The sequence below is a fragment of the Psammomys obesus genome, unplaced genomic scaffold (genome assembly GCF_907164565.1).
Source record: "Psammomys obesus unplaced genomic scaffold, mPsaObe1.curated_primary_1811, whole genome shotgun sequence".
NCBI classification, from domain to species: domain Eukaryota; kingdom Metazoa; phylum Chordata; class Mammalia; order Rodentia; family Muridae; genus Psammomys; species Psammomys obesus.
The window spans coordinates 23,379,800-23,394,848 of NW_026596117.1; the positions used below are offsets into that span (position 1 = coordinate 23,379,800).

A 15,049-nucleotide genomic window follows, 5' to 3' on the forward strand; every position below is an offset into this window, starting at 1 on the left:
CGGTACCAGGAAGCCCTAGGGCAGGTTGCCACACACACAAAACTTCATACAGCTTTCCCTACGAGCCCGAGGACATCTCAGGAAGCCTGGGGAGCACTCTGCACAGGAGTCTTAAGGCATTAACATGTTTAAAAGTGAATCCCATTTAAGAGCAAGAAGTAACTGCAGTGAAAGAGTCTTTGGTGAGCTCTTGACATGACCTTAGTGTCTGCTCAAACGGAGGCCAAGAGCTTCGTTTTGAAATTCTCAGCAGTGCTGCAACTCTCACAGATGGCCACCTCTGATAAGCAGTATTTATCTTCGAAAGAAACTAAGCTGTATTATTTACTGGGCTACTGCAGTTTGAAAGGACAGCGCTATACAGGAGAGGATGAGAAGTATCTTGAACTACAACTTGCATCCTCATCGGCTCACGTTCTGCTGTTGCACAGCTGGCAGGGCCATCTTTGGAGGTTGTGGAATCTTCCGAAGGTGAAGCCTGACTAGAGGAAATAGATTAGTAAGGGCAGGTCCGTATAGGATGGCCTCCAGTTTCGGCTTTGCTCCCTGCTTCCTGCTTCTCTACCAAGCACACAGGCTCAGGCACCGAGTACTGCCACGCCTTTCCTATCAGGAATGGAATCAGTTCCTTTGACCCAGGAGGTTGGTACTAGCAGGTATTGTGTTCACACTGAACAAAGGTAACTAACATGAGAAAGGATAACACAGCACAGCGCTTGCTTCATGTCCAGGTGAAGCATCCTTTCAATCTAGTTCTCCCCCTCAGCGAAGCTTCCCTTCTACCCTCCTCTGTGAATGGGAGAAAATACAACCTGTTCTACGCTGCTGCGTAGAGGGTCATAGAAATGATGGATTTTATATAATGAGGAGCTGATGCAGCAGGAAAAAATGATAAACCTCCTTCCCCCTTAGAATCTGTTTTGAACCTTCTGGGTTTCTCGCATAGTCATGCACCTGAAAAGGTCAGCAACTGTTTGGTAAAACTTTCTAACAATCTGTACACTGGAATTCAACATCTGTAAGAGAAGGGAATTAAAGGGAAAAAAATGAAGGAAAAAAAAAAACCCTGTACCATTCCACATGGTTTCTTTACTTTCATCTTGGTTGCTGAAAACCAGAAGTCCCCTTACTCGCAGCTAAAAGTGATTACAAACAGTAATTTGGAAAAATGTAGTAACATGAAGGAACTGAAGGTAGCAGAACACTGTAATTTAGAAACACTGTTGAACTCTTCCAAAACTAGAGAACATTGCTAAGGGCAATATACAAATGATTTTTCTTAAATGCAGCACTAAAACCACTTGAAAAAGCCAACCTTTCAATTTGGCCTTTCATACGGCTTTCTAACATCAACATATTAAGTAGTCAAATGGCATTTATTCTGGAGATCAAAAATGTTTCAAGTATCGTATTTCATTTGTAAAAATGCATATGAAAACCATTTTTATAAAAATAGATCTAATTCTGTGTACCCCAAAGAAGCCTACCATGTTTGGTCAATTAAGCGATGGAAAGCTCATTTGAACTGCTACCTGCCAATTACTACATATAAAAGATAATTAAGAAACCTTGGTGCTATGAGAAGTCTCCCCCAGCTCTCTGGGGTTGGGTCTTTCTAATCATAAAATGGCTTAAAAAAAAAAAAAGCTTCTGGAAAACACTAGAACTTATTTGGGGGAACAGAACAGTAAGACTTTTATTTAGAAGATAATGTGACTAGAGCCTGCTGTCATCAATGTACTAAAAGTCACCATAGAAGTCTCAAGCGTAAACTGTGAGTATGGGGCAGAGCCTTGACTCTGACGGCCCGCTGCCCTCCCTGATGTCACAGTGTAACATCTCTGCGGACTCTCCAGGGCTGAGAATGACCTCGAGGACAGCCATCAGCACTATACCAGCTCGCTGAGCTGCTGGTGACCGTTACGTGTCCTCAGAGAAGCGCTGAGCACTTGGACTCACGGGGCACAGTCACGCCGTAGTGCTGCGTGTCGCTGATCAGTAGCTTCCTCTTGAGCTCATTCAGCCCGACGCCGACAGGACCTGAAACACAGGCAGTGGAGAGTGAGAACGGGAGTCTAGACCTCTGTCCAGGCACGGAGCCTATTTCTAGCTGAGCTGTAGGTATGGGAAGGACTGGGTTTCTGGCATTGCTTCCGAAAAAAGTGCCCCCTTTCAGAAACAAAACAAAACTTAAAACAAAACATACTCAATAGCTGAGGATATTTCTAAGTAACCCATATACAATCACCTAAAATTGTACTGAACCATCCTGATGATCACTTCATTCTTAAAATATTTTTTTTAGATTTCAGTAAAAGAAAATTGTTAACCTTTACTTCATTTTGGGTACCAATTCAATGGAGCATTTCAAATGTGCAAAGCCATGTCCACACAGAGCTCTGTCATGACCTCCTAGCCTACAGAATTTCAGGTAGTCCCAAGCATTTGAAAGCTGACACGGGCATTACACATTTGCATCTGCCGAAGGCAGACACAGAACATACAACGAGCAAGGCAAATGGCATGTACTGTGACACTGAGAGATGGCAGATAAACACGGCATTTAAAGAAAATGGCTCGTCAGTGAGGGTCCCGGGGCTGAAGAAGAAAAACCACCCAAATCACAACCACTAGTCTGAAATCACAAGCCATGAGGGTTTCAGCTTTACAGCGGGCGTTCCTTCCTCATCTTAAACCTCACACAACGTGTGGTTGGGGTCTATGGATGCATTGTGCAGACATGTAGCCAGAACACAGGCCCCAGGGCCAGCCTGCCCTGAGCTAGGTCCCCACCTGTTCCTATCCAAACTTCTCATTCTGTGATATTGGAGAAGGTGACAGACACACTCCCACCTCCGGGAAGGTCGGGTGTGCTCTCTGGCGAATCGCAAAGCTCTCCTTCTTGGGAGATGGGAAGAAAGCTCAGTACAGACTGGCATGACTGAGCACCCCTTGTCCTGTCTCTTCTGTGGGCCAGAAGACCCAGGAAAGGATGCTGATGAGCTTGCAGGCACACAGAGCCCGGTTCAGCCAAGTGCACTGTGAAGGGAATGACGTGAGAAAAGGCAAAAGAAGCAGGACTGGGGACCAGACCATCCTTCCCACCAGCTCTGTCCTGCTCCTGCTTTCCACCTTTTTTGCATGGCTGTCAGGAGCCTGTTTCTCTGTCAAATTCTCTTTGTTCTCTAAGACTCCATGAGAACTCAAGTGGTATGCTCAAGTGACATTCACAGCTACCAGAACTTACTGGAACACACAGTTCCCCTCTCCAAATTAATGTGCTCGCCTAGCAAGAGCCTAACAAAGGAGAGAGAGAGGAATGTGAGTTCTAACAACACAACTTGTATTTCCACACTTGGCATGACCAGAAGGAAAACATGCAACAAAGTCAGATGTCTGCATCCACTTACTTCATATTTTAGAGCTCGAGAGCCGCAGCATACAAGCAAGCACACAAACAGAGGCCCATGGGTACAGGTGGAGCAACACCACCATCTGGATAGAAACCATGACCGGGTTTACCTGAACATGAAGCATCATGGGTCTGCTTCTGAGGCCTTCTCCTTAAAGTTATGCTGAAGGCTTGGATGGCAGCTTGATGTGACTAGACCATGGGGCTTGATCAATGGCTGAATGGTGGAGCCCAAACTGCAACGCACACTTGACCATAGGACCTTTCTCGGTTTCATTCTGCGATATGTGCAGCATCCTGCCCGGCCCCCATGCCCTCCCTCTCTCCTGTATTGCCAGGAGCCTCCCAGAAGCGAAGTCGGCTGGCCATGGCTGGAACCTTTGAGACAGTGAGCCCAAATCAATCTTCCTCATTTTGAGCTGTGTGTTCAGATACTTTGCTATAGTGACTGAGCCTACTAACATAGAGAGAGAGAGGCAACCTTAATTGACAGGAGTGCAACAGGTCGGGTGTATCCCAGTGAAATAACACCAGCGATAGGCTTGATCCTAACGGCAGCATGAGAACGTTAACCTGACATTAACCTGAGTGATAAAAGCACATCCAATGCCACACAAGGCTGGCATCTAGCCCTACCCTAACTTTGGGTTATGTACCAAGTTCACCGGTTTCCTATACTCTTCCCACTTCAAACGACTTGCCACCCTAATTATACACGCCTGCTCACTGGCCTGGATCCCCTACCAGGCTGTGAGGTCTGTGAATACAAAGCCATCTCCTGCCCCACTATTTCCACAGCTGGCAAATTACAGGCTCTTAAGTGTCTGTTTCGTGTTACCGGAGCTACAGCCCGGGGTCTCACAAATGCCAGGCAGGTGTGCAACCAGAGTGCCACGTCCTGAGGGCCTAGATCATTTATTTAAATTCCATGCAATGTGTGCTGTCATGGGATGAAAACGCGAGCGAACTACAGGCACGGGAGCTGAGAGCACCTGGATGTGGGGACAGGCACTGCACTCAGACACACGCAGCAAAGCAGACCAGGCGGCGAGTGCTCCAGGTGCAGTGAGTTTCGAGAAGGAACATGCTAGTTCTCTGCATCCTGACAAGACTCACAGTACACTAAGGAAAGTGGCTCAGAGTCCCGTGTGCATGCTCAAAGCCAAGACTCTGCTGCTGGGAAGAGAGCATGGCAAGCAGATGGCACCTGCTGACGGAGTCCCTGAAGCCACAGGAGGGCTGTGGATTCCACCCACCTTGAGGCTCAAAAATAAGATGAATATGTTCTTGAAAAGAAACAGGAAGAGATGTCAAAGGAATACCATTGTGTGTCCCTTCCATGTGTAGATGAAGTAAACCCAGTCACTTATGCCCACAAAGTATCCCAAATACTAAAGCATAGAGGGCCTGCTCCATGAAAGAAAATGGTGGAAAATCAGAGGTTCTTTTCATAGCTCTCAGTCCTGAAGCACTTCCTAGAGAGGCTCTTTAGGTAGAAACAGAACTCTCATAATTCACACTCTACCGAGATCACTAGCAAACAAAGTAGAACCAACACCCCCACCCAGTCTCCAAACCCAACGATTTAACTCAGGAAACAATCAATCCAAACAAACAAACAAACAAAAACCCTGCGTGTGTCTGATTAGTAACAGGAAGCTATGCCAGAGCCAGGACAGCACCTGTAAATTCTCATCATACTCTCTGCCCGTCCCATCAGGCAACTAAGGATGTCACCCTCACAAGCCACCTCCAGCCACAATCACTCATACCGGTGAGGCATGACCACAGCAAAAGACTCTGCCTCAATTTCCCTACATTTACATGCTTCTAGACTGTGATCTGCAATGGTAGACTTAGCATCACAGAAAGTGTGGAGGAAGGACAGAATTTCAAATCACCCTTGCTATAGAAGTGCTCCCTGATGCACACGAGGTAGCTTCCCCATGGGGTTCCTGCCCATTCTGCCCCTAAGCTGGGGAAGAACGCCAGCCTCTTACCGACTCCAAAAAAGAGAGCCAGAAACAAAACCCCACATGCACATCTGCTCCCCATCGCCCCTCTCGTGAGCGGGAACAAGTACATCAGTTTCAGCTGGCTTCTTTACACTCAGAACACACGGTCTATGTGCAGACAATGCAGGGATATGAACAGGCTAACTCATACATGCGTCTCAGCCGAGGGGACTCATCGTACCCTCTAGGACATAAACTTTAACCACACTTGGTAAGGTGTGCTTATCTGTGCATACATGACCTCCTGGTTTGTTTTCAATGGTTCTTGCTTGAAAACCTCCAGCTCCTGGGGGTTTGGTTTGACGCGGACTCCAGCGGGAGAGGCTTTCATGTAGCAGAAACCTTTACCATATCTCTCAAAGTGTCACCCTCATTTTACAGAGGAGAAAGCTAAGACAGTTAGAGGCCACGCGCTTTTCTAAGGGTCCACATGGATATGGCTCTCAGGTTATTCCAAAGCTCCTATGGCTTGCAAGCCTACACTTCCCCACTTGGCCCACACGGCCATCAAAACAGTGTAGAGGGAACACAACGCCGGGTTCTGCGCTGTCTGTGGCGAAGGCTCCTAGCGTCCTGCGCTTCTTCACCCCTTCCTCATACCCATTCTGTCAACAGCAGTTGCCTAAGCTCGTGGCTAAGGAAACTGGCATAGGCAAGATCTGCTGGCCTCTCAATATCACAGTGTCTTTGACACTCTGAGAAACCCTGGGAAGGCTAAAATAACCTTAAGTGTGCACCAAACCTGGACACTCTAGATGCACGTCGGGACACACCTACTGTAATTTTTTCACTTAGGATAAAGGAAAATCAACAATGATGATGCACAAGTGAAGGCCCCTGAAGCTCACTGCACTGACGCTAGCTTATTCACTTAGAATTGAGACCGTAAGCTAAGGCTGATGCACTTTCTAGTTGTCAAGAGAAAAAGTGTGTTTACAGTCAAGGCAGAAACGCCTTTCTGAGGGAGGTCCGAGGTTCACAGGACTTGGGGATGCCATGAAACAGAGAAGCTCCAGGAAGCCCAGAAAGCCATGTAATTCACTGACCCCCCCCCCCACTCCAGGGTCACGTAAGCTGTGTAGGGATGCAGCTTCCATCACGCTGGCCCTTCACGCTGGCACGGCCCTGATGTTGCTGACCGCGGGTCACCCATGCCCTTGGAAGTAGCCCCGTAGGTCCAGTGCTTTGCTGTGTTAGACTTGTATGGAGTTGCTTCTTTGGCGTGTTTACAATGTCCACCCTGGGGTGACTGGATGACTGACTGCTCCTGTCACCCCAGGAAAACTTAGAGAGCAAACTTAAATTAATTATTTGCATCATTTAAAAACATTTTGTAGGGTAGGGACAGAGCTCAGTGGTAGAGCAACAGCCTAGTAGCTCAAGGCTATAATAAGCAAATAAACAGGAGCCAGAGAGATGGCTCAGTGGTTAGATGCACAGAGGACCTGGGTTTGGCTCTCAGCATCCACGTGGCAGCTCACAAGTATCACAACTGTAGCTCACAACTACAGCTCCCTCTTCTGGCCTCTGAAGGCACTGCATACAAGTCATGCATAGACATGCATGCAGGTGAAACACTCACACACGTAAAAATAAATCTAGCCAGGCAAAATAAAATAATAAACGCGTTTCATAAAATTTTACAGAATCACATTGGGAAGAAAAAAAACAGCATCATGTACATTCAACTCCTGTTAGAAGTGTTTGGGAAAATGGGATTAAATAAAATTTCAACTTAATTATTCTCCCTTAATGAAAGCAGGCAAGTATGTGACTTTGTTTTAAAAGGTTATTCATTTTAGTCAGAGTACAGCCATGTGAAGTATCAATAAAACGATAGAAAACTCCTCCCCTATTTTATTTTGTTTTTCAAGACAGGGTCTTACTGTGTGGTACAGGTTGGCGTTGACCTCAAGATCCACCTGAGGCTCCCGAATGCTGAAGTACATATGTTTATGAATGGGTAGCAATGTCCCGTGAATGTCGCAGTCTTTTCGAATGTCCCTCAAGTCTTCGATGCCATTGTGGCACCACACTTGTTCCAGATTTTCATCTTCTTATTTTACAAACATGACTAAGAACTTTTTGTTTCTGGTTCATTGTGTTTTGAGGTTCTCACTGAGCAGCCTGCCCTGGTCTCAAGCTGGTGGTCAGGGTGCCTCTGCCCCAAGAGTGCTAGGCACACAGGCATGCGGCCTCACACCTGGCTCATATTCTTACCGCCTGTGACTGCTGCTGCCTGTTTTGTTTCAGAATGTTAACGTAGTAGAAATTCAGAGTCAGTTCACTGTTGACAGGGCTTATGCTCTGCAACACAGTCTCAAGAAAGATCTACATTGTGAATCAGAAACAGATACATCCAACAAAAAGCCCAAAATGCTAAAGGAATGGAGAAAGTATCAAGAGATACCATAAAGCCAGAGCTTGCAGTAATAGCATGAAACTAAGGTATTCTGCAAGAATGCATCAGCAGTATGTCCTCACAGAAACACACAACTGCAAGGCTGTGCTCTCATCACGCACGCACACTGGGGTTTCAGCCACCTACCTGTTCACGCAGCAGAGCTACGTCCGAATGGACCCTGTTGACAACAGTGATGCGCTTTATGGTGTAGAGTTACTGAAATTAGTGAAATATGCTAGACGCACACACATATACAATATACATATTGTATATGTATATATACATATACAAGATACATATACAATATCTTTATGTGTTTTACAGTCTAAGGATGAGCACAGGATGATTTTGATTCCTGCCACAGAATATTAGGATAGTGTTTCCTTTTTGTATGTGTGCTTTGCAAGTATATATATGTGTGCTTTCCTCCCCTCCCCCGTGTGTGTGTGTGTGTGTGTGTGTGTTTCTAGGGATCTGAATTTCAATCCTCAAGCTTAGTGCTTTATCCACTGAGCAAATGCCAGCCATGTGTATAGTTTATCTTAGGACTGATGAGTATCAAATTCAATTTAATGACTTAAATATAGGTAGAGCCTTATAGAAGAAAGACTTATCATATTAATAATCTAATAAAACAGTAACTATACAGGGCATTGTCAGTCAACAGAGTCGGCCAAGCTACTCAGTAACCACCATAGTAAGATTTTAGTGAATAAAGAACTTCTTATCTATACACACTTCTTTCTAATATTCGGACTTATATTCAACATTAAGTGGAATATTGGAAGGACATGTGTTGCTTTGAGCAAGCACTATTTATGTTTTTTCCTGCTTTTAGTACATCCTGACACAAGCCAAAATGCTCTATTACACACAGAGAGAGTCACGGGCATGGATGTGGCTTCCAGTGTGTATCAACACCAGTGTACTTACGATGCTTCACATGAAAATTCGGCATTTCCCTACAGACTTTTTTTTATTGTACTTGGCCAGACATTTTACTCTTTACTATCCAGAGGAAAACACCAGAATTACTGGAGTCTACCATAGGAACCCAAACTGCACTGTTACCTAAAAACAAAACAAAACAAAACAAAACAAAACAAAACAAAACAAAACAAAACAAAACACCTCGTTCATTTGATTTGCTGAAAGATAAATTCAACCAACTCCTTAGGTGTTACTCACATGAGACACAAATTACAAAATGTCTACTTATCACATTGTAGCAATACTCTTTTATTGTTCTGGGCATAAGATAAAAACAGCCATGCTATTATATTTGATCTGTGACCATGGAATGATCGTATTAGTGGGTGGCTGGAGTTCTGTGTTCAAGAGTGACAAATCAAACCCTACAAAGTAGAATTACACATTCACAACAAACCAAATCAGAGCTCATTTCTTCCATCACTTTTACAATGGGAGAAGAATGCTATTAATGGGGCATAGACTCATAGAGCAAATGCCAAAATATGAGCTGAAAAACGGAGAAGGAGAAAAAGAGAAGAAAACATTTGCTGAAGGAACATCACTTTAAAGCAGGCCTGTGGTCCCACTAAGATTCTGTCCCTCTCCCACCCCAGCTATGATGAGAATACAATGCAACTGAATGGTCAAGATCTATCCAGAGCCATCTTCCTTAGCAAAGCAAAGGACACTGGTGAGGGTGGCTTCCTTCCTCCCCAACCCCACAGAAGGTGAACTTTCACTGGGATAACAGGATCTCATTCACAGTCTATTTTGTCCTAGTCCCAAGCTCACAATCCCCCGCAACAGCACCGCAGGTCACCTACGTGGCTCTCGGCACTTCTAGCACTGACACAAACGGCCTTATCTGCCAGCATGGGCCACTACAAACGGATTTGTGGTGGTTTATCTCCTCCCACAGAAATAGAGATGGCCGGAGGACAAATGCTCCTGTTGTAACCTAGAGAAGCTGACACTCACAACAGCTCCTGCTCGCTCACTCAGATCCAGTCCTATGAAAAGAACTGTGTCTTGCACCAGAAAGGAGCCCCAAGCAGAAAAACTTCAGATAGACTATAGGCATCAAAAGCCAACTGTGATTCTAATAAAGATCATATTTGTCTCCTGTACACAGGATCATGATTTTAAGGCCACCACACACTCATAAATTTGATTCTGAATTTCGGTTTTAGAGTAGCTATATATGTTCACATATATATGTGTATATATGTGGTCTCCACTGGGGCAGACCCCACAACATTTTAGCCACAGTTCAAAAGAAGCAGTGGGGGTTCACGTGTTCGCAGTCAGTTCTGAGCGTGCACTTTCTACTCTGCTTCACGCAGCTGTGCCATCGCCATCATTTTGCGGAGAAATGATGACATTCTTACAAATGTCCACTTATTCAAAGCATGTTAGCATAGCGGTCTTCAGGCAACCTGTATGATTCAGCCCAAAGGAGGCCCAAATCATACTTACTGCTGGAGTTGTAAATGTGAAATACACAGAGATTTATTGTTAGTTTCCTCCCTGTGCTGAATAAGCAGACAGAACAAGTTGCAGATTGTCTGAATATCCACAAGATGAATTTTGCCCTTGATTTGGCTCAAGCCACAAGAAGGGCTTTCGTGGCTTTTTAGCACCATGGCTTTAGGCTGCTCCTCCCCCAAGCCCACATACATCACTGATTTTATTACTGTACTTTTGAGAAAGCCGGGTTTTACCGAAGATGAAATATGATGCGCTGTATGGGACAATGTGCTAAATGCCGCACCATCTGGGTCTAACCCTTTTTAAGAAATATTCTTAAATACTGAAGGGAATTTAATAGAAACATCACTGAGGTTTCAGTGACTAAAATGTGGCCCAGGAATAGCATGTTAACCGAAAAGAGGGGTCAAGTGGCCCAGCTCTCAGAAGGTTTATTCTGATTTCTTGAACACTGCGTCTGAGAAAACCACATTGAGAGAAAATATTCTGTATCTCCCCAGTGATATTTACCCAACACTCTGTAAGCCAAAGTCATTACTCCCCTGGTTTAGACGATGTGGGTTAAAGAACCTGCAAGCTGTGTTCCCATCCTCGAGGGAACATGTAAATTAAGCAGAATTCCCAAACTGTGCATCCATTACATAAGCGCTTCTTTCTGAGGGTCGGCTGCTAACCAAGCTAACTTAGCGTCATTTCAAATGCTGGGGCTCAGAACCAGCAGGGCCCTAAGACTGCAACACTTCCTGTTTGTTTTAAGACATTTTCAGATGGCTGAATGGCTTTTTACTCCGACTTTATTAGGTGTTAGGAGCAAGTCTGAGTCTTTGCTGCCCTAGCAACACTCTTATTACCTCTGTTTCTCAGATGAGGAAACAGGACCAGGAACATCTAGTGACGAGCAGATGGGCAGGTAATCCCAGAGACTCCTTCTCTTTCACCTCTGCTGAAGAAGATGCGGAGCTCCACTCTACCAAACGCCACTGCCAAGCTGTTCTGTCCCTTACAGGCCCAATGCCACACCCTCACTTGAAACTGACTTCTATTTCAGATGTAGTACATGGCAGAAGGTCATTTTACATAGTGTTTACAGGGCTTCACTAGGACTAGTCTGCTACCTGGGGTCAGGTGAGCTTCTCCACTATCCTGGTGTTAAGACTGTAAACCAAAAGGAACCTTTTATCACTATTAGTGGACTATCTCAAGTACTTGGCTTTGATGATAGACGGCTGCCATGGTATCCTTCTGCTGGCTCCTCCTCTCCTAAGGCAAGTCCAGGACGCCTGACACAATCTGTCTATCTTGCGTGTACAAGCTCCTTCTTCTCCTCATCCCTCTGAAGGAGGGTTGGCTCTTTCTTTTCCGGAACTATCAACCTCCCTCAAGAGCTTGCCTGTCTTCACTCTTCTCTGGCTCACCACACAGAGCCAGACACACTCAACCACCTACTCTCCCTCAGCTCTTGCAGAGATGGCTTTATGGTCAGGGCTTAGAGGAGAAGAAAAAAATGGCATGGTTCCTTCTTCTTCCTTTTAGTCCCCAAAGGAGAGAGCAAAACTACAGCTAAGGGGAAAAAAACGCTAAGGGGAAGGCTCACCTGAAAGGAAGGGAAACCAAGAGTGGCAGGGCCATGCTTTCTCCTTTTACCACACTGCATGGCTCCTGGGCTAAGCAGGGAGGGGTGGGGGAGGGAGGGTGGCTGATGAGATGCAGGTCGGAAGTAGGAGTGGCAGCATGGACAACGGGGCCGAAGATGGTGGGGAAGAGTCTCAAGTAGCCTCCTTTTAGGACCAAGGATTCAGCCATGACCCCGGGGTGCTGTGTAGACTGAAATCTGGAGAGCTTGCCTCCTTTAAGGATTCAGCCATGACCTCGAGGTGCTGTGTGGACTGGAGTCTGGAGAGCTAGCCTCCTTTTAGGACCAAGAATTCAGCCATGACCTTGAGGTGCTGCGTGGGCTGGAATCTGGAGAGCCAGAAGCACAGTAGAAATGCTCCCCTTCCAGGTGTGGCTAGAACTCAGAGAGGTAGGCTTCACTAAGAGAGGAAAATCGGAATTTCCTTTGAAGTGTGCAATCGTGAATAATTTCAGTATTGGCCAGGTTAATGACCAACTCTGTATCACCTCCCACAAACCACCAGTGTCAGTTAAAGCGTAATGAGCTTACAAAGCAATGCTCCTTTTTCAGGTGGCCGATTGCTCACCCTGCCATTTAATCTCATTCCCAAAACTGTCATCTTCAGTTTATAACGTAAGGATTAACAAGAGACACTTTGTTCCTCTGCCCCAGACTTCTGGAAACCCACTGGCTTCAATCCTGGATGCTGGCACAGCTCTCCCCACACTTTAAAAGAGATGCAGTGAAGGATGGGGCAGAGGAAGGCCAGATATGACCCTAGTGAGGGTGTCAGTGTGGGTCCAACCAGCCCCTGCAGAAGCAACCTGCCCGCACCTCGCCTTTCACAGCACTGGGGAACGAACGCAGTGCCAGGCAGGCGCCCTCCCCCACACTCCTCCCCCACGCTCTTTAAAACAGTTTGAAACCTGCTATTCTTCTAACCCATTCTACGATGATCTAACGGCTATACGAACCTTACACCACGGCAACTGCCTCAAGATGAATGGAGAAGAACATCATTAACAAATATTCAAATGTTCATTAATAAATATTCAAATTTGCACTAACAGATATTCAAATATTCATTAACAAATATTCAGTGCTCTTGGTGCTTCTGGTGTTCCAGTGAATGTGCTGCCCGTCTCCAACAGAGGCCCCACAGCACACCCGGCCGCTTGAGCTGTGCCTCCAAAGCATCAAAACAACACACAAACACACACACACACACACACAGCCAAGCAAACAGGTTAGACAAACAAGGCGTTTGAGGCATAGGCAATTTTAGCTTGAAAACTTCCAGCTACAATAAATTTCCAATTTTAACTCTGGTGTTTTTCTGATGTGCTCAGGATTATCAACGAAACAAACACTTACCAACCAGGACAACAAGCCTGTATTTCTCGTGAGTCTGCCGGCGGTACGGCGTCACCTCTTCATATGTGGGCACGTCGGCTGTGTCATACTGGTCGCTCTTCTTGCATTCATACATGGACTTATTTGTCTTCTTATCTTTCCTGCTAAGACGGAAACTTCTTCTAAAACCAGCTACAATAAAAATATACATGTATGTTTAGAACCGTTTAGTGTATTTCCAGCTACAAGTTAGAATCCCCCAAACCGAATATTAAAATCTTCTGTAAAACTCCACAATATAAAATAAAATTCAACTGTCCTGTAAATGTACAGAAGTAGATTTGCTTGAAAAAGAACACGGGGGGCTGGTAAGAACAGTGCCTGCTGAGGCAACTTCAATCTCTAGAACCGACACGAAAGAGAGAACGGAGTTCCTCACTGTCCCTGACCTCCACAGAGAGGCTACGCCTCGTGTGCATTCACACATATCCACACACACGTGAAACAAACAGAACATAATAAAAAATTAACGATGAAGAGTAATAAATTGCATCCATAGACTACTTTGTGTTCTTCCACAAAAATGAAACAACCTATGTATGAATTTTGGAGCCTACATAAGAAGTGAATAATTATTCCCACTGGGTTTAAGAAAGTAAAAGGAATCAAAAGAAAGGCACTCCGAGGGTAACGGCGGCCAGGGCTGGACTGAAGCGCAGCGGGCCGAGTACTTGCCTGGCATGCACGATGGCCTGGGTTGGATGCCCCGCAGAGACCTGGGCAAAATGGGCTCTGTGCTGTGTATATGTAATCCCAGCACTTAGGAGGTGGAGGCGGGAGGGCCAGAAATTCAGGGCCATCCTTGGCTACATAGTGAGTTTGAGGCCAGCCTGGGTTACATGAAACCAAGTCTCAAAAAAAAAAAAAAAAAAGTGAGTAAATATGGAGTTATCTGAGAGACCTGATGGAGTTGAGTTTAATAATAATAACAAAGTCAGCAAAGACTTTTGCAATGGACAGTGACATTACAAATAGCTTAACAAGAAATTTTAAGTCAGCGAAGATATCCTGCACGGAATAACAACAGCCATTCTGGGACTCTCAGAGAGTAACTGCTTTTGAGGCAATCCTGGGTTACTAGGGAAGTAAGCTCCTCCTATGAGGAGGGGTCACACCTTAGTTCCCGCAGGGACAAAGAGGAGGTGTGAACAGGACCAGTCAGTCACAAAACCCACCCTTGTCTGGTGGGGTGAGGCAGAGGGAAGCATGCCACCCTGGCCAGTGAGGGTGCGCGGTGGGGAGACAATATGGGTTCTAAAGCCACATGGACGAGAAGCCAGCATCCTGTGAGGGGCTTAGAGGACCCTCCGCTCCTGTCTCCCTAGGACCCCGAGGAACTGCTGAGAACCTGGTCCTCCAAGCATCCCTTTGCTAGCTCCACCTTCCCAATAGCCTGCCTCAGGGGAACCCAGACACTTGCCATTTGGCTGGGATCAGCACAGGGGTCTCAGACCTGAGCCCCGCCTAAGCTAGCAGAGTCTACTTATCTGTGCCCCCAACACAGTGATGGTGACTGGATTTGTGGTTGGTTATTCTGACGGAAAGAGGTGGGATGCTGGCGTCGAGGGGTCTAACTGCAGTCAGCAGAAATGCTGGGTACAAGCATCATCCAACACAAACGGAGTCCTACAGCTAAAACCGGAGAAAATTCTGATCTGATTTCTGAGAAACTGCCTAGCTAGTTGGGTCTCTTACAACTCACTGACGTTTTTACTCCTGCTATAAACAAG

The 15,049-nt window shown here is 45.8% G+C and overlaps 1 protein-coding gene across 2 annotated transcripts in view; it reads right to left on the bottom strand.

Annotated features, from left to right (window-relative positions):
* The window catches only part of Mpp7 (MAGUK p55 scaffold protein 7), a 179,149-nt gene that overhangs the window by 15,659 nt on the left and 148,441 nt on the right, over positions 1-15,049 (bottom strand). The window contains exons 12-13 of one of the 2 annotated variants that reach the window (XM_055629392.1): positions 13,281-13,451; positions 1,960-2,040 (exon numbers count right to left, since the gene is read on the bottom strand). The exons of the other annotated variant lie outside the window; for it this stretch is intronic. Of the exons in view, the coding sequence (XP_055485367.1) occupies positions 1,960-2,040; positions 13,281-13,451 (252 nt within the window). The remainder of the gene's footprint in view (positions 1-1,959; positions 2,041-13,280; positions 13,452-15,049) is intronic. 2 annotated transcript variants of the gene reach the window in all.